The sequence below is a fragment of the Stegodyphus dumicola genome, chromosome 4 (assembly GCF_044657685.1).
Source record: "Stegodyphus dumicola isolate Sdum_Otavi_A_Nest chromosome 4, ASM4465768v1".
NCBI classification, from domain to species: Eukaryota; Metazoa; Arthropoda; class Arachnida; order Araneae; family Eresidae; genus Stegodyphus; species Stegodyphus dumicola.
This window is the reverse complement of record NC_140771.1, coordinates 248,542,253-248,562,525: the sequence shown is the minus strand read 5'-3', so window position 1 is coordinate 248,562,525 and position 20,273 is coordinate 248,542,253. Positions and strand designations below refer to the sequence as shown.

Genomic DNA, 20,273 nt, shown 5'->3' with positions numbered 1-20,273 from the left:
AACATTGGCATACAATTACATAGAATTTTTACAAATTAGTTAAATTTTATGCCCTAAGACAATTCACGGTAATTAAGTCAATTAGAATGCAATCACACCGCTCACCCGAAATTATAGAAAAGGCAAAATCAAGAGTTAAATTCATCAATTCTAATGAGAATGCACTAGCGAAGTAAAGCACTATGGTTTTACATAATTTCTGAGTAAGCTATTCGTATGAATTGAAATAATTCTTGCATTTAATCTTGTATTCCAAACCAAAATTTAACTTGAAATTAATATAGATAATTACTGAGAGAATTAGAGATTTTTGTAGCATAGTTTGCGTGAAATGAGCACTTGGGGTCACGTGATATGAACCAGCGAATCAGGATGTTGAACCATGTAAGCATAGTAAATTCTTAAATTAATGTCTTTTTACAAATTTATTGTTGTTATTTATTGGCATTTTACAAAATTTTAAACCATATTAAAATATTTATGTCTTCAAAATAAAAAATTCTTATAACTAACATTTGTTAACATTTTTTATGTGTATACTGTATGTTGTCACCAACAAAGTCTGCTTGGCGAGATTTGCATAGGCAAAACGGAAAAGTACCTTTAAAAGCATTTGAAATAAAAGTATTAAGTTTATATTGCCTTTTTGCAAACCCTATTTGTGTGAACATGTTTTTTGAAAAAAAAAAATTACAGAACAAAATTAAAAATGGATCCTAATTTATGGTTAAAACTAAGTGAAATAAGACCAGACATAACGAAACTGATCTCTGTTAAACAGGCCCAAATTTCACACTAAATTTTAGATTTAAAGTATTATAATTTAAATTTTGATAATTAAAATGGTAACCAATTTTTAATCAAATATTTTTTACTATACATTTGAGAAATTGAAAAATAGTCATTGTAAAATGTAATGGTGGTACTAAAGTTTTTCAATTTTTGCTTAGATCGTATGCGTTAGTCAAAAGGTTGAAAACCGCTGGTCTAAGGTGAATTAAGAACTACTTTTGCACCTATGCCAAACAAAATTCAGATGTCATATTTTAATCTGGATAGCTCTCATATCAAAAATCATTACTAAAAGAACTGAAACTAAAAATTATTAAAATTCAGCTCACAATGACTAAACAGCTAATAGAAATCAATAAATAAAATGACTTAAGTCCAAAAATTTCTTATTTTTTAATTAATAACACATCTGTTAAACTTACTTTACATCTAAGTATTTCATTAAATTGAATAAGTTTAATAAAAATTTTTTAATAAAGAAAAAGTTTAATAAATTTAATTTATTAAAAGTTTAATAAGTTTAATAAAGAAAAAGTTTAATAAATTTAATGTTTACAATATTGCAGGTTTAGTAGCAGTTCAAGAAAGTGGAATTTTGAAGACACTGCACATACAGCATAAAGATTAACCCCTTCGAGCCGGGTAGCGAAAACGCGCGCTTATCCCTGAGGCCGGCAGCGTCTTACGCGAGCGTCTCTCCACGGCCGGGGGCTTTTTTGCTACTAAGCCTAAATCCATGAAATTTCCGAAGTATCAACGCATTGTTAAATAATTCTCTATAGAGTATTTAAACGGCTTATGCTTTATAAATATTTTTATATATATACTTTAATTACCTTATTTCTTGTTTAAATGCATATTTTACACATTTTATTTTAATTACTCACCATTTTATGAATTTTAACATTATACATCTGAAAACTAAATATATTACTTAAAATTCTCTTTTCGTATGAAAAATTTGAAAACAGGGATCTACACACAGTCCTATGTAACATTCCTTGCACTCGTAATAACTCATTTGCCGTTTTGGAGGATTTTTCCGGGAATGTGAACAAACGAAGCATCGTCGTCTCATTTTCTTATCAGTCTCTTCTGAACAAAGTTTTGGAAAATGTCTTTCAGTTAATCTTTCAGAATCAATATCAGAATTTCAGAATCAATATCTGAAATATTTTGCATCATTTCTGCTATTTCATGCTCTGTTAAACATTTTCGATGCTTCGACATTGCAACGGTAAAAACAAAGAATTCACGTCTAACAAGATCTAATTATTCTCTAAAAACTGAACTGCAAACCGAAATACCCAACGCTTTAGAGCAAATAAAACTTCTCTACTTACTGTAAACAACTACCACGTGCGAATAAAGTGCGATTTAAAGAGACGTCACAAATCACGCCATTCAAAAACATTTATTTCCCGTTTGTTTATATAATCAAAAACACTTGTATGTGAGTTATGCTTCTCTCATTTCGAGTAGAAGGTCTAATTTACATGTATCTGAAACCATACGGACATACAGTGCCATCTTGTGGCAGAAATTATAGTTTGAAAAACATTCCAAAGTACTGGCACAAATACGTGACAGTCGGTAGAGAACGGAACAATCCTCTGGCACGCCTGCATGTCGGCCGGTAGATAAGTGCGCTCGTTGCTGGCACGTATACGTGACAGTCGGCGCGAAGGGGTTAAAACACAAATAATAAAATCAAAGACATATATGACCCGAATTTGTACTGCTATTAATAGAGAATTTGAAAAAATTAATTTCAAATATAAGTAAAGTAAAATTACTTCAAATTTTGAATTTTCTATAAACCCAAAGTCTTCTTCATCACTGATTTCATGATATTCATGATCAGGCAGGTTAATCAGTTTTTCTCCATCTTTACTCCCTCGCTTTTGATGGCCATCGATCACACAGTTTGTTATACTTGTAGAGACACTTTGATCACTGATTACCTCAGACCAATTATCTAAAATATAAAACAGAGATTCATATATTCAGCATATAATTGAAACAAACTTTGATGGAGTATATGGCATTTAACCCACAAAGGTAACATAGTATACTGCTATTGACACAATTTAATATACTTATAGAAATGCATATGTATTATCTAAAAACATATTTTTTCTTTTGAAATTTAATTGCTAATAAATGCATTTTAATTTTAGATTTCAAACATTTAACAGTTATGAAAAATTCACAGGCAATCTCAGAGAATAATGGATATAATTCTTATGTAATGCTTTGATGATGACTGCAGTTATTCATGCTACAACTAAAAACTATTTTAGTTTAAAACTTTAACATCATACTCCCTTTGTTTTCAGGAAGATTACACTATTAGATGGATAAATACTTAACAAGCACAGACTATACACTATTAGATGGATAAATACTTAACAAGCACAGACTAAGTGAATTTCACAATACTTCAGATACTCAAATTCTTGCAATGAATGTCAGTTTTAGAAAAGATTCTACTTCATGACATAGGTCACTTTTGTTTCACAGCAGATTAATAATATTTCTCTTTTTAAAAATAAATCTGATTGCTTCTCTCCTTTTATAAACAAATAATAAAAAAAATCTGCAAGCTTTCAGATTTTATATTGCGCCCAGAGGGGCCGCCTTTTTTTCAACAGTTTGCGCATTACCTTAATTTATTAAATATCATATTCTCCGCACAAAGAACATAAAATATTCAACAGCAATATTACAAAATAATTAAAAACAGCATACCTTTAGAATTTCAGATACACAGTCTCAAATGTGGAATCACTTTGAAATCGCCGAGGTTGTTAATAAAAAATTCGTTAAAGTTTTACAAAATTCATATTTTTAAATAATAATATTTATAAATAATATGTAAATAATAAAATTTGCAGATAATAAAACAAATGCCAAATTTGGGCTTTAAGATGGAGGACTATGATATTCTAAATTTGATGTCTCTGGGTACTGTTGTTTTTTTACAATGCAAGAAACATACATACATTCATGCAGATCCTTCATTGTTTAATTTCTTTATGTTATATATATGTGGCAACACACTAGTAGTTTGGTGAGCAGAGTGACTCTGTCATACGTGATTGCATTGTCCTTGGAGTATCAGATACCAGTTTACAGGAGAGGATGCTGCGAAAAAAAAATCCGAGTTGGGAGAAAGCAATTGATTTAGGGAAAGCAGCTGAACTGAGCAAAGCTCGTGCTCAAACATTAAGAGAACACAATGTTAACAGTGTAACTAGAGGGATAGTGAAGCAACAACAAGCAAGAGGAGCCAATGCAGCCATAGCAGTGAGGAAGCACAGAGGATGGCGTGACGACGCTTCAAATACTGAGACGTTTTTGTGTAAAAAATGCAACAGACATCACGTTAATGGACAATACCCGGCATATGAAAAAAAATGCTTTAATTGTGGCAAACTTATTCACTTTTTGACTATGTGCAGACTGAAACATGTCCAAAATGTTTCTTGGCGTGATAACACAGATCTATATAGTGAATCTGATGATGAATTCTTCGTAAATTCCATAAATGTCCAAAAAACTAAAAGTGTATGCTCAACATCGTCTACAAAAGAGTGGACTAAAACTATAATTGTTGAAGGCACAAGTGTTGGGCACAGGGTCTGAAGTGAATGTTTTGCCTGTGAAAATTTATGAAACACTGAGTACTAAGAATTCTAATCTTATTGTAAACAAGTATAATGTTGTATTAGAAGCATTTGGGGGGGTCCAAGGTTAAACCTGATGGGTCGTTAATGTTCCTCAGATGGTGAGGATCATCCTTTAGAGTTTTTAATTGTTTCTAGCAAGCACATATGTCCATTTTTAGGACTTGATGCATGTGTTAAACTTAATTTGATTCAGTTTATAAATAAGGTTGGAATATCAAATAAAGGTAAGTTGGATCAGTATACAATTGTTTTACCTTCATCTAAAGGTCAATTTATTATTAATAATTCATTATAAAAGTGTTCGAAGGTGTGAGAAAATTTAATGAATTGCGTAAAATCATAGTAGATGATCAGACAGCTCCTGTAGTGAGACCACCACGTAGAGTAGCACTTAGTTTAAAACCTAAACTTAAATTAAACAAATTAGAGGGACAGGGCATTAAATCGCAAAAGTTGATTAACCTTTGAAATGGGTTAGCAGTATAGTAATAAATGAAAAAGCTAATTTATCCTTAAGAATATGCCTTGATCCTCAAGATCTTAACAAAGCTATGTAATAAATCAGTTTACTCTTTTTTGGACTTAAAGGTTTTTTTTTTTTTTTTTTTTTTTTTTCAAATAGCGTTAGATGGGGATAATAGTGATCTTTGTACTTTTAGCACACCATTTGGATGCTATAAATTCTTAAGGCTTCCAATGGGTATTTCCTGTGCACCTGAAATTTTTCAGAAATGCAATCTTGAAAATTTTGGTAATATACCAGGAGTACTGATCTATTTTGATGACATCCTCATTGCTGCTACATACAAGAACATGATAAAATTTTAACAGAGGTCATCAACTAAAAAACTCAATATTAAATCCAACAATCAAAAATTTCAATATAGGGTTAGTGAGGTTAAATATTTAGGTCGGGTTAGTGAGGTTAATAAGGTCATTTATTTAATGTATCAGGCATGCAACCTGATCCTGATTGGATTAAAGCCATTACCGAGTTACAGGAACATCAGAATAAGCATGAATTACAGCGTGTTTTGGGAATGTGTATTTATTTGAGGCAATTTGTACCACATTTTTCAGAGAAAACAGCCATATTAAGGGAATTTTTGAAAAACAAAGTAGAATGGCAGTGGTTACAGCTGCATTCTAAAGCATTCAGGGAATTAAAAAAAATAATTTCCAATGTACCTGCATTAGGAATATTTGATAGCAGTAAACCTATCACTATACAGGCAGATAGTTCTAAAGATGGGTTAGGTTGCTGCTTATTGCAGAATGGGCAACCAATTGCTTTTTCGTTTAGCAGTTTGAATAATATAGGAAAAAACTATGCTCAGATTAAGAAAGAATTTCTTAGTATTTTATTTGCTGTTAATAAATTTCACTATTACATTTACGGTAGAGAGGGAGAAGTGCTTACTGATCATAAACCATTAGTTTCAATTATGAACAAAAATATTGCTAATGTGTTATCAAATAGATCGCAAAGGATAAAAATTAAACTCTTAAAATATAAATTAAAACTTAAATATTTGCCTGGGAAATATATGTATATTGCAGATTTACTGTCATGTTCCTTTACGGAAACACACGCAAATGAAAAAATGGATATGACAGAGATTGTTCATACACTAACAAAATGCCAAAACAAAATTAACAGCCCTTCAGGGGAAACTGCCCCATTGGGTTCATAAAAGGAAATAAAGTACTTTTTTAAAAAGAAGAAAGGAAGACTGCCTTCAACCACAGCATTACCATGTTCATGACGGGGCCAATTTTTATGTTCTTCGGCGAGAGGCGGCACTCAAATTTTTGCCGTGTTTCATGTGACGGCGCGCGATTATTACCTGTTCAGACCTGTATACGAGTTGCTCGTTTGCTAACAATATAGAGAGTACTTATTTTGCAAGTTGTGTAACTCGTGCGGGTTTTTTTTCATTTTTACCTTAGATTTCTGCCAATAAGTATAACTAGAAAGGCAGTTAGAATGTTTTTTTAATTTTTGCCCTTATAAATAATAGATAACAGGGATATAGAAATAAGTGACTCGTCTGATGAATCTATTCAATAGAAGCAATAGATATAATCGAATGCGTACCACCGGTGGTACGTGCCGCCCGATAAGACAGACTAGTGTGGGCCACCGGTGCTACGCGCCACCTGATGAGACAGGCTAGACCGGGCTACCGGTGGCCCGTGCCAGCGTGAACGCGTTAAGCCAGTGCAACCAGTACACCTGGCACCAGATGGCAGAATTTAGGGTCAGCGACTGAACTGGATGCTAAAAAAATCTAATGCCGATCCTATTCTCATCATAACATACGCACGCGCAAAAAAGTATTTAAAGCTGTCATTAACAAATTTATTTAATGCCCGACCATTCATTTACATAATGAAAGAAGAGGTGGAACATAACAAGAAATACATTTTATCTATATTAAGATTTTATTTACTTTATGAAACTGAAGTTTCTACACATGTAGGCAAAAACATATTTTTAAGATCATCATGTCCCAAAACTGATTCAGATCTAATACTCAAAGGAAACAATCTAACTGGAGCCCCCTTAAAAAAAGTATATACAAGTGATGTTTTTACAACTCTCCTTGCAGCTTATTTTATTCCATTATGAAGACTGATGGAAGAAGTCCCCAGTCGATAAGACCATATATATCATTTTTTCTAAAAAAAATGTGAGGGGTCATTGTAAGGCACATTAACAATATATCCATGCATCTGTACCTGCTCTCTGCTCTACCTCCCTGATCCTAGATAGATCAAGGGAATACGGTCTAGAACAGCATTTCTCAGCCAAAGAAAAAGTCCTGATAGATTAGATCAAGTGAATTCCAGACCACATTTTCTTGATCTATTTTTATCCTAGATAGAAATACTATCTAGAGTAAAATTATACTTTCTAGGATTTAGTCCTAGATAGAAGACTATTTTTATCCTAGACAGAAATATTACCTACAACATTTCTTAACCTTTTCCCAGCTGAAAAATGCTAGTCTTAATTTCAGAAACAATATTTTAAGAACTTCACAATTATTCCACTACATGATCATTAAAGCCACACCTTCCCCAAACAACTTATAAAAGATGAGACTGATTTGCACAATTTAAGAAACTCCTTTAGACACCCAATACTCCATCTGTCAATTTATTCCTTTTTAGAAAAGGTTTCTGAGTTTTTGCAGCACAACTCCTCTCAGTCTGAAGGATGCAAATTTTCTGTTTTACAAACGAATTATTCAGCACTTATGCAAAATACTTATTTGGTTAATCATTTTGATTTAATTATGAATAAAACTGGTACTTTAAAAAAAAGTAATCTACCAGAAGAGGATCCACTTCTTCCATCAGATGTACTGAATTTTTTCAACAGAGGTATTTTATCAGATGAATCTGATAATGTTGTCAGTGTAGGGCTTACATTCTCCTTATCGTCTTGAGGTTTATCTAAACAAAAAAAACAGATGTTAAATACTACTAGTAGCTCGTGTACATTACTATAACAAAAAATATTATTAAAAAATATACTTACAAGGAGTAACTATTTGTTTTGGTAACTGATGATATTTATCCCCTAAAAATGATATGTCACCAAAAAATGCACCATCTAGGCCAACATGTCCCGTATGTTTAAAATCTCCTTGAGGTCGTGAAATCATATCAGTCCGTAATCTGAAATTGTTACATTAACTAATAAATTTCAGAAGGTTTCAACGACATAAACAAAGATGATAATGATACATTAAGAGGGTGATGATGATGATAACAACAATAATAAATTTAATTAACGAATCTTTTACACAATCGCTCATAAAAAATGAAAACTTAAGAGTGATTTGTGTTTATCTTCAGTAGAAGTAAATTTTATTGTAGATTTACAGCATCTGTTACATAGTAAATAAAAAAATAGTAAATTATGACGAGACTATGCAACACAAACAATTAAAAAAGTCTAAAAATTTAAAAATTACCTAAAATAATAGCTGTGACAAGAAAAATTTACAAAGAAAACTATTTAAAAAAAAAAATAAATGATCCACCTTATATTTAAACTATGCAGTTCAAATGGGTAAATAGAAATTTTTAAAACAGTTATTCGAAAGAAACCATGCAACTTATAAAATTAAAATGAAATTCGAAAAAGAAAAAAAAATATTATTAAAAATAATAACATAAAAATATAATGTAAAGTACATTATTTGAAAGAAAGAATGTTGTGGTTTTTTTCCCTCTCATTGAAAAAGGAAAATAGGTTGCCATATATTAAGAAGTTCGCCAAGTGATGCAAACAGAAAAAAAAAAAAAAAAAGAGCTAACATAAATTTGTGAATTTCTCCGTAAATTTCGCACCAAATTTTACAAAATTTCATATTTAGGCATAATTTGAGTCTCAGAATCAAAATACGGCAAAAAATTGATATGTTATTTCAGAAAAAGTCTGATTTTGTCTCAAAATAACTATGTTAGAATAGCACTATATATAAATCTAATATATATCTTAAGTCACGCTTTTGAGACACGAAGAATGCAATTTGAATTTCGTCAATCGGCCCAGTAGAACAGGAGATATAGAACTGTCCTATTTTTTTCCCCCCCACTGTACAGTGCTAAGTTTGTGCATTTCTCTTTATTTTTAATTAACTTTTTTAGAAGTGTCAGGTAATATTTGCTTAGTTGGTCAATTAATGAAGAATTAAGACAATATATTTGCAATACATCTATATATATACATATTGAATATGTGCAATAAAATTACATGTACAAATGTACGTGAATCACAAATAATATTAAAAAAAGTTACGCATATTTTAAACAAACCGAATCTGAAAAATGGGGATGCAGACAAGGCAACAAAGCTAATAATTTGTGCATTTAAATCATATTTAGTTGCATGAGAATGCAGTGAACTGCTCTTTGTTTCTATAGTCCTAGTGTTTCTATAGTCTATATAGAAGTATATAACTGCTCTTTGTTTCTATAGTCTATATAGAAGTATATAACGTCAAATAAAATATCTCCTGAAAGATTCTCCTATCTAAATGACATTTGCAATTTTTTACTAAATTAAAAATTATATAGTTATTTATAAACTAAAATTTCAAGCTAACGTTTCTATTTCATCTAACACATATAAATTTGTATTCAAAATTAAAAGTAGATACATACAGTGGATGGACAAAAATATGGAAACACCTTGTGAAATGCATGTTTGAAAAGAAAGATTGATTTTAATGAAATATGTAGGTGGGGCTGGCATTTTTGACTACTGACGCCACCTATACAACTTCGTAAATGTGCTAAACAGTTCAGTTGTTGTCGGAGTACTGTTATGTGAGGTTGTCATTGCATTATGTCAGAGTTAACAGACTTCGAATGTGGGCAAATTGTTGGAGCACGTATGGTAGGTGCTTCCATAAGCAAGGTAGCCGAGGTGTTTAGTGTTTCAAGAGGTACTGTATCGAAGATTTATTCCGCATATTTGAAAAGCGGAAAAACATCATCTGCTAAATCACAGCGCGGACGAAAGTGTGTCCTGAGTGATCGTGACAGATGATCATTAAGGGCAATTGTGACGAAAAATAAGAAGACCACAACTGCAAAAGTTACTGCTGAAATGAATGTTGTGTTACCGAACCCTGCGAGTACCAAAACAATTAGAAGGGAGCTTCATAAACAGGGAATTGCTGGCCGTGCTGCAATCGAGAAGCCACTCATCAGTGATGCTAATGCCCGTAACAGGAAAAGGTGGTGTTTAAGTCATAAAGCCTGGACTATAGAGCAGTGGAAGCAAGTAATATGGTCTGACGAGTCTTCTTTCACATTGTTTCCCACTTCTGGCCGAGTTTACGTCTGGAGAGCGCCATCTCAAGCCTATAATACAGACTGCTTGTTGCCAAGAGTGAAACATGGCGGGGGTTCTGTTATGGTTTGGGCAGCCATATCATGGTTGTCTGCTAGCCCCATGATAACTGTGTCAGGGCACGTGACTGCCAAGACTTATGTGAACATTTTGGCCGATCAAGTTCATCCCATGGTACAAACTTTGTTCCCCGATGGTGATGGTGTCTTCCAAGACGACAAAGCCCCTGTTCACACAGCTCACATTGTCCAGGACTGGTTTTCTGAGCACGAGGATGAGTTGTCCCATCTACCCTGGCCACCACAGTCACCAGACCTGAATATTATCGAACCTTTGTGGTCTACATTGGAACGGAAAGTGCGTTCTCGTTATCCACCGCCAACATCGTTATCTGAACTTGCCACCGTTTTGCAGGAAGAATGGTATAATATTCCCTTGGCAAACATACAGGAACTGTATTTATCCATTCTGAGAAGAGTGCAAGCTGTTTTGGATGCCAACGGGTTTCCTACACCATATTAAGCAAAGAAACATGTTTTTTTACAAAGAAACATGTTTCCATATTTTTGTCCAACCCCTGTATCATGAATACTAAATTAATAGCATGTTCTTCATTTTTCTTAACTTCATTCTAATTTAAAAAAGTAAGTAAATTCTAAGAGTAATTCTATAGTACTCTGCTATATTTGTACATCTATACATGCCAATCCAAGAAATCAGAATGATGAACTGGTGGCTACTTTGTAATTTACTACATACCTCCTTCTACTTGCATAAATCCCACATTTTGAATCAGAACGTGAAAAGCTGGGACGATTTGTTGGAAAACTTGCTAAATAAGCCACTGTATGTGCAGGGTTAAACAAACCTGTCTTCCCACTGCTGAGAACACCTTTCCACAAATTTGAATTATCAGGTAATGGTCTGCAAACATTTAGAAAGAGAAGAGGATTAGAATTAAAATATATTTTTTCTTGACACATATTTTTAAATGCAATGCAGAAATTCAGGCTACATACAGTTTAAGAATAACAGTATACAGTACAAAGTCTGTAATCCGGACGTCCATTATCCGGAGCTCAAAGCCATGAACTTTACGCATGCCCGTAGAGAATGTGCATGCACACATTGAAAGAAATGTTTAATAAAGTAAACAAATAAATATTAAGCTTTTCTTTTGTAAAATTTGATACCTTTTAGATCATAATCGCTCTTTATTTCATAAATTACTGTTTCATATTTTTAATTGTATAATTTCTGCATGCCATCTTATCAGAAAAACCCCTTCCTGATCTGGAAGAACCCCTAATCCGGAATCGACGAAGTCCCGAGGAGTCCGGATTATGGACTTTGTACTGTATTAAAAATACCTATCCAGATTCTCATTTTATGAAGGAAAAATAGTTCAAAATTTCCCAATTTCTTTCTCAAAAAATTTTGCATTATACTAAAGCATCATAGAACTGCTATTGAGAATTATTACTTTTTAAGGTCCAAAAGTTTAATTTATAACATTTCTTACTATATTTTCAGAAGTCATTTATAAAAATTAACGTTCTAGTAAACAAAATTTTAATAAGATAACTGATAAAGCTATATTACTGCATATTCTGGTATTAAATTTTCAGAAATATTTTTCAAAGAACACAGCTTTGATGAAATATACATTTTATGGCTGCTCTGTTAATTTAATAACAGGAAAATGCTGATTTTTTTTGGGGGGGGGAGGGGAGAATAAAAAAAACTGTAAATCAAATAACAAAGAGAGGACTAAAATTTAAGAAATGGTAATAGAATGATTTTATTATTTGTCACTAAGACAATTAGTGAAGCTATTTTTAATGACAAAATAATACACAGAATTAATGCACCTTGACATTTTTCTCCTGATCTCTTATAACATGGGGTGGAAGGGGGAAGAAAGGAAAGTAGGTAACACAAAATTTAAAAAAAAAAAAAAAAAAATTTATTCTCAGAAAATCAAAAACAGATCCAACTTATTCTCAAGCATTTAAGAGATGAATCATGAGATATCTTTGATGTCACACTACTCAAAAGCCAAACTAAAGTTTCTTCCCTTATTATTTTATATATCATTTTAATTGTTATTCTCTCTTTATAATTTAATTTAAATTTTTTTTTTTCTCAGTAATCAAATTTCCTTTTACTTAAGACATGTGATCCAATTTAATGAGATGATTTAAATTATATTTTAAATTACTTAAAGAAATATGATTTTGTTTTTACCGAACCACGGGATTTGCACATAATTTTGTGGTTGAATAATACACTACCGTTTGTCTAAAACTGTAATGACTTCTCCAGTTTGATAATGAAGCCAATCTTTCTTTGGTTTTGGTCCATTAATAACTTCTATAGAATCTTGAACAGCTTGAACTTGTTCTGGTTTACACTACAGATTGAAATTAAAAATTAGTAACAGCTTTAAAAATTATTCAGATTTCACCATATTTCTATGAATTAAAAAAATAAATATCATGTCCTGATTAACCATTATATTGAAAAGTCTTAATCTAAAATTATCTGCATGATCCATTACTTTACTTTTATGTGATTTTATTTTACTTTATTACTTCTAATTAATGTTACTGATAACAAATAATTTATTTATAATTCAGCACAAAATCATAATACTTCAGGTAAAATGGCATATATTTCAGAAAATTTTGGCCTCTTATTTGCATCATGTTGCCAACATTTTAACATCAAAGTATAATATTCCTTTGGACAGCATTCTGGCTGCTCTAAGCGCTGAAAATTTGGCTCATCAATTGCTTCAAGAATCTGTAAAAAGATAACATAAAAAAATTTAATGAAATTTTCAAAACTGGACTATTTACAGGATAAACTTTAGTCTATTTTAATCTTTCTAAATTTATTATAGTCTAAATATTTTTACTTCCTTTTTTCTGAATATTGCATCTATATCCCCTCCCTTATAAACATAAAAATTGGTAAATTTTATAAACATTATGGCTACCATGTGAAAATTTTACATGGATAAAAATCAGAACTTGAATGCTTGTACATATGGCAAAATTGTGAGTTCATTGCATTCACTGTTCAAGGATGTCAGGAAAACTGAGCTAGGCTGTGCTTCTAAAAAAGTCTATAAATCCTTGCACCAGTTTTTTAAGAAGGCTAATGTGATATTAGCACTAAATAATTAAAACAATTTAAGCAACATGGAATATACATTAAAAAATTATCTAATGTTTTAATTGCAGTTTTTTTTTAAATAAACCTGACAACATGTAAATAGAAAAACTGTGTATTTTAAAATTTAAGCGACCGATAAATGGAACAAAAGTATTTATGAGAAATTCTAAATATACAGGGTGTTTATAAAGTCCTGAACACATTTTGATGTTCAATAACTCGTAAAACAATAACGATAGATTCAAATTAATAACATAAATGGTTAGAGAGACTCAAAAAGTTTCATGACCCTTGTAAATGAACTTCCACGTGTGCACCTTCGTCACACGCAGAATATCAATTCAATATTCAATTTCACGCCAGGTACCGTCGGCATCCACAGAGAATGTTTCTTATCTGTGATACTTCCAGTTTCTAGAAAATTCTTTTTCCACCGCAAGATGCTGCTTTTGGATGGAGGATCTTTTTGGTAAATTCTTCTGCAATTTCTCTGTGTTTGCATTATGGATTTCGTTTCTATGAACCACAATAAAATCTGTGCTTTCTCTTACGGTGTATGCATTCTTCTTAATAAGTGGTCGAATAAAACATCACATACAAAAGTACTATAGTACTTTTATGTGTGATGTTCACAAACACATCACTTATTATATATGTTATAGCTTTGTAATTTGTTTATTTGAAGAATTAAATGATAACTTTATATTTATTTGAAACTTTTAATAAGAACTTTAAAAGAGAGCTATGAAATAAGTATATTTTTAACTATATATATTTCATTTTCCATATTAATTAATTATTATTTAATTAAGTATAATTATTTTCATTCTTTTACCTGTTGACCAGTTAAGGCAGCCCATGGTTGAAAACCATAGCTAAACATTTCCCACAAAGTTACACCATAAGCCCACACATCACTAGCTGATGTGAACCGAAGATAATTAATACACTCTGGAGCACACCTAAAAAAAAAAAAAAAAAAAAAATTAAAATATAAAATTTAAAACAAAACACTGCAATAAAAATAGGTTAAAATATAAATGTACATGTTCTACTTTTCATAGCTACTTTCTAATATAACTTCAAAATTGTCAGAATAAATTATTATATTATGTGATGATTAAAAGCATTTTACTCATAAATCTACACAAAAACTACATTGCTTTTTAAAACACAAAAAATGATAATGCTGTAAGTGTACCCCCTCAAAAAAAAAAAAAAAAAAAAAAAAAAAAAAAAAAAGATGAAAGATTTTTACAACACTTTTACAGTATCTTTCAATACAGATGCTTTTGACGTAGAATATGAACAAAATGCCAGCTGACACTGTATTTCCTAATACATTACAAATCTCCTGTATTATACAAAATACATTTTAGTTGAAATGTGTAATAACTTCATGCAGTCTTTGGATTTATTCAGATGTTTAATAACATTTTTAAATGCTTACCAAGCAATGGGAAGTTTCAAGTTGACATTAAAATTGGTCTGGTAATAATCTTTACCAACACCTAGAGCTCTTGATAAACCAAAATCACTAATTTTTACCTAAATTAAAATAATTCAAAGCATGTAGAAATAAATTTGAAGAATCATTTTAGCATGCTAATAAAGATATATACATTAAAAACTGAAACTTTAATATCTATTTAACTTGATGATGAAAACTAAGAAAATTATTTAAATACAATTACTTGATTTTTAGCAAAAACTAGTATATTTCTAGCTGCAAGATCTCTGTGAATCAATTTCTTGTTTTCTAAATATTGCATTCCATCACATATCTGTAAAGCAAATTCACATAGGGAAATGACGGGAAAACTTGGACGAAGTGCTGGTTCCTTAAGGCACTCTAGAAGTGAACGTAAAGGTGCAAGCTCTGTGACCTGTAAAAATAAAAAATTACAATTCCATGTGTTTTTTCATTCTAGGAGGAATTACACTGCATCACTTTTGCAGTAACAATTGGATGCCACAAGTATATTAAAAATAGAATATAATTTATAACACTATATCATGCTTAACATGAATATATTTTTATTAAGGCAAATTTTTGCAACTGTCATAATATTTGATTTGTGAGCAATATTAACTAAGTTTAAATGCTGGATACTAAAAAAATTAAACATATTCGTGAAAACTAGAACAGCAATTTGTGGTGTACTTTATAAAATGATGCACAAACAACTTAAATATTATTTCCTTTCTGAAATATATGTATTTGAAAGATATCTGGATTCCTACATAGTTAAAGAAGAAAATAAATTTTTGGATAGAAAACAACTGATTTTCTGTTTATTCCGAAAAGAAGGATTACGGCAATAGCATAATAAAGGATAATATTTTTTATTACAGCAATTAATCAGATATTGCAAAATGGTTCATTTTTAGTCTTGTAATCTTATTTTTTCAGAAAATAAATGCACTTATGAAAGATGAGAAAGTTAAAAATATATTTTCATACAATTTATGCTAAGAAGAAATTAAGAACACATGAGTTTTGTAATTTGAACTAACTGCAAACAATGAGAGAATAATTGAAGGAAAAACTTCTGATCTCAAGAGCCATTTCAATCTCTATTTGTAGTTGAAATAACAAAGTTAATAAATTTGCAGTATACACAGTTAAAAACAAATAAAAAAAATCTGAAAGCCTTCAGATTTTATGTTATGCCTAAAGGCGCATTCCCCCCTTTACATACACATACCCATTTTGACAGAATTTGGGCTAAAAATATTTAAAAACAGTATATCTTTTGAATTTCTGATAGACAGCCACGTATGCTGAAGATAAAAGTGCTTTTTCCGTAGCGTTACCACTCCTCACTTTGAAATCAGTGAATTTTTTAATCAGAAATTCATTTAAAAGTTTTTCAAAATATGAAATACATAATAAAACAAATTGAAATTCAAAATTTAGGCTTTCAGGTGCTCATATTAATGCGGAGGACTACATCATTCAAAATTTGATGACTCTAGGTTCTTTAAATATAATACAGGGCAATAAATTTGGTGGCAACAATTTGAAAAGTGATTCAACATTTTTATGAAAAAATGCCATTTTGAGACTAATATCCCTTCTGGGCTAATGCCGCTTTGGCTAACTAAGCATGCGTTTTAGTTTGCTTATAAAAAAAGTTTTTTTTTCAAAAATGACTATATATTTCAGATGAGTGTAGAAACTTCGCAATAATTCTCTAATGTATGAAAGGCCATAAATTAAAAAATAATAAATTTGTAATTAATATAGTATTTATCTGAAAAGAAATACAGTTACAGGTTTAAAAAGCAACACAATTTTTTAAGTTGTCTACCTTTTAAAGAAAAGATAAAATAATATATTACATTTAGAAAACAGTAGTAAGTACACATTTTTTGATTGAATAACAACCTACTTGCATAACAAAAAGTAAAGTTATAAAGATTCATAACATGTCAATATCACAGGATTAAGAATGAAAAACAATTTAATATTTTGATATTTACCAGCATTAAAGCATTAGTCTCCAATACAACTCCATACAAACGAACTATGTTTTCATGGTCAATGGTATGCATGATGGCCGCTTCTTTTAAAAATTCCATATGATTCTTCTGCATTCGTTCTTCACTAAGGCACTTAATTGCCACCTGAATCTAAATAGAATTAAACAGAAAATAATGTTAGATAATGCAAAATATATGATTTATATTTAGTTTTCCTGAAAAACAATCATGACATTAGTATGAGGTGAGTAAATAAATTAATGAGACTGGAAGTGTAGTGTTCAAACTGGCAACACCATGGGTTTATCATCTGGCAAGAAGGATGAGATAAAATTCAAAGCACAGCCAGTATAAATCAGAGCAAGTCAATTCAGTAATATATGTCCAAGAATACGGATGTATCAACATCAATAACTTATTATTTTGCATTTAAAACTTAATTAATATTTTATATTACAAAACATTCTAAAACTGTCTCTCTCTTTAGACCAGTCTTATCAACAATGTTTCAGACTGGGTGTGAAGCAGATTTTATTTAGCACCTGAAACTCAGAAATTAATATTGTATTAAAAACTGAGTTTCTTATGCAGAAACAGTTGACATATTTCCACATAAAACTTTAAAAAGAGAGGAATAAGGAATAATTTTAGATGCTTCATCAAATAATACATATTTAAAAGTAAAGAGATTTACATTAATAGTCAGTGAACAGAAATTAAGAGTTAAATATTCAAATATTTTATGGAAATTTTGCCGTTTGAAAAGATTTCCATAAACTTTTAACAAACAGAGAATTTGACCATATTTTGAAACATTCTGTAATGTGGCAAATTTAAGTTTTCAATAAAATTATTTAATAATAAAAAAATCACTCTAACAAACTAAAACTACATACTCTTTTTCTCCCTTGTTTTGAAGTTGCACCTGATAAAGAGGGATTTCTGCTAACATTTTAATTTGGTCTCAAGGACTAGACAACCAGTTAATCTACGGATGTTATAAGCATAAAGATTTGAAAATCCATCTTATCTGTAACCTCGTATGCCTTATAACCATTTTATGTTGTATTTGTCAATTAATTATGTTAAAGTTAACTGACCAGTCTTTATTTGGGAAGAACATTCACTGCCCAAGTATACAACTGTGGTTTTTATGCTTATGGCATGCCAGGGTGGATCCCAATTTTCTTTTCAGACTGGACTATGTTGGGGAAAGGCACTGATCCTATAAAGTGAGGTTTTCAAAGGTAAGCTGATATGTGCTTACCCAGTCTTAACATATTAGGGTTGTTTTGATTTACAAACTGTTTATGTCACTTAACCCCTTAACTGCCGCGGGCGTATATATACGCCTTGCTCAGCCGATGCGTTAACTGCCCCAGGCGTATATATACGTCCTTCCAAACTGCTATCATTTGCTTTGCGCTGCTACACCTAAAATTATTCGCAAAGTTAACGCATCGGCTGCGCATCTGGGGCAGTTAACGCATCGGCTGAGCAAGGCGTATATATACGCCCGCGGCAATTAAGGGGTTAATGCAACTACTGTAATTAGTATAAATCTTGTTTCTGATTCAGTAAAAAATTTGCTTATTTATTTTAAAGTTACTTGGTTTAATTTCATAATACTAGCATAACAGCAGTAATAGGAGAAAAGCAATAGTAGTACTCTGAATGGAAGTAACAGCTATTTTGTTTTGATGTTTATTTTGATTTTTAAACATGAAATTAGTGACTGAACATACATTAAACATTTTGATTTTAAACAAATTGTTATTTTGATTTAGCATAAAATATTATTTGTATATTATGATTATGGAATTTAAGTATGAAGCAATTAAATACACAGTGAAATACTATTCAATTCTGCATTCAATATTATTTGCGTAAAGCTGCCCAACAGATATAGTGGTGGTTAGTGACACTGACTGCAGTAGCAATGAACCTAGGTTTGAATCCCAGAGAAGCATGGTTGTAAATGTTTGTCTGTTCATAGGAGGCAATGGTGACCACCAATTAGGTGCTTTCACAACGAAATGGCCACCACCTCCGGCCCTTGTAGTGGCATAAGACTAATAGCTATTAAACAAAGCACCCGGCCATTAAAAAATATATAGAAGTAAAATATAAAAAATACAATGGCTTTGCTCTACACGAACAGGCAACCTCTAATTAACTTTCCGCAATTTCAGGATCTTCCCCCTAGACCAGTACTTTTGAGAACATTCTGGCATGTTATGTAACCGCTACTATAAATGAAGAGTTTGCACCATTTTTTGACAGACTGCTCCCTGCCATAAGACCTTGAGCTGCTCTATCCTTTCTTCTTACCTTTGTTTAGAATAGTTAAGACATTGAAAGCTTAAATTTAACCCTATTTTTATTTAAAATCATCATAGGGTATGTAGTTTGTAGAGAATCTGAAAGAATAATGATCTGCCATTTTAAGTGAATAAAGATATGGAGACACAGAAAATGAAATTCTTCTGTGTCTTCAATTTGGCTCAACGGCCACACCTGGTCCCTGATGTGTCCAGATTGCTAAGCTTCATCATTTCCAATGCAATCTACTGCAAATATTACATATATACATTTGTGTACAGCAGTTATGGTTCATAATTATTTAGGATAAGTACTGAATCATGTTTTGTGTTTTAGTGTTTTTAAAGCATTAAGAACTGTAATATCATAGTGTTTAAATTCTATGCCAAGTAAATAAAATGCAAATGAAACCACATTACTTCAAATTTAAGCTTCATCTTTTTATTTAAATTTTTAATAATATAATTACTGCATGGCTCAGATTCAAACCAAATATTTTAACAACTGACTTTTGCTTGAAGACTTTAATTATTTAAAACCGAACACTGTCCAAATGTTTGGTTTTAAACAATTAAGGTCTTAAAAAACAAAATGATTTTAAAATTGAATCATAACAGGTATTTTTTCAAAACCTGTAATAAAATCACTCATTTTTTGTTATTAGTTTTTTCAATTTTCTAATTTTAAAATCTTAATTAAAGAAAGTTAAAGTTCTTAGTTAAAGAAAATACAATATATTTAAATTTAATTAGGAACTCTTATTTTGTTAAAAAGTTATTAAAATGTTGCATCTAGTTAAAGTAAATGTACTTCGTATAATATGATTAAATAGATGAAGATACACTACATTGATTCAAAATGAAATCAATTACTCGTCTATGTGATTTTGGACTGTATTATGAATGGTAACATTTATTTATAATAAG

At 30.9% G+C, this 20,273-nt stretch overlaps 1 protein-coding gene across 3 annotated transcripts in view; it reads right to left on the bottom strand.

Annotated features, from left to right (window-relative positions):
- Positions 1-20,273, bottom strand: part of Ack-like (activated Cdc42 kinase-like) — a 140,247-nt gene that overhangs the window by 27,743 nt on the left and 92,231 nt on the right. For all 3 annotated transcript variants that reach the window (XM_085816203.1, XM_035362166.2, XM_085816204.1), the window contains exons 4-13: positions 17,026-17,175; positions 15,234-15,425; positions 14,990-15,087; positions 14,375-14,501; positions 13,015-13,164; positions 12,654-12,772; positions 11,119-11,283; positions 8,032-8,171; positions 7,824-7,946; positions 2,589-2,770 (exon numbers count right to left, since the gene is read on the bottom strand). In XM_085816203.1, the coding sequence (XP_085672329.1) occupies positions 2,589-2,770; positions 7,824-7,946; positions 8,032-8,171; positions 11,119-11,283; positions 12,654-12,772; positions 13,015-13,164; positions 14,375-14,501; positions 14,990-15,087; positions 15,234-15,425; positions 17,026-17,175 (1,446 nt within the window). The remainder of the gene's footprint in view (positions 1-2,588; positions 2,771-7,823; positions 7,947-8,031; positions 8,172-11,118; positions 11,284-12,653; positions 12,773-13,014; positions 13,165-14,374; positions 14,502-14,989; positions 15,088-15,233; positions 15,426-17,025; positions 17,176-20,273) is intronic.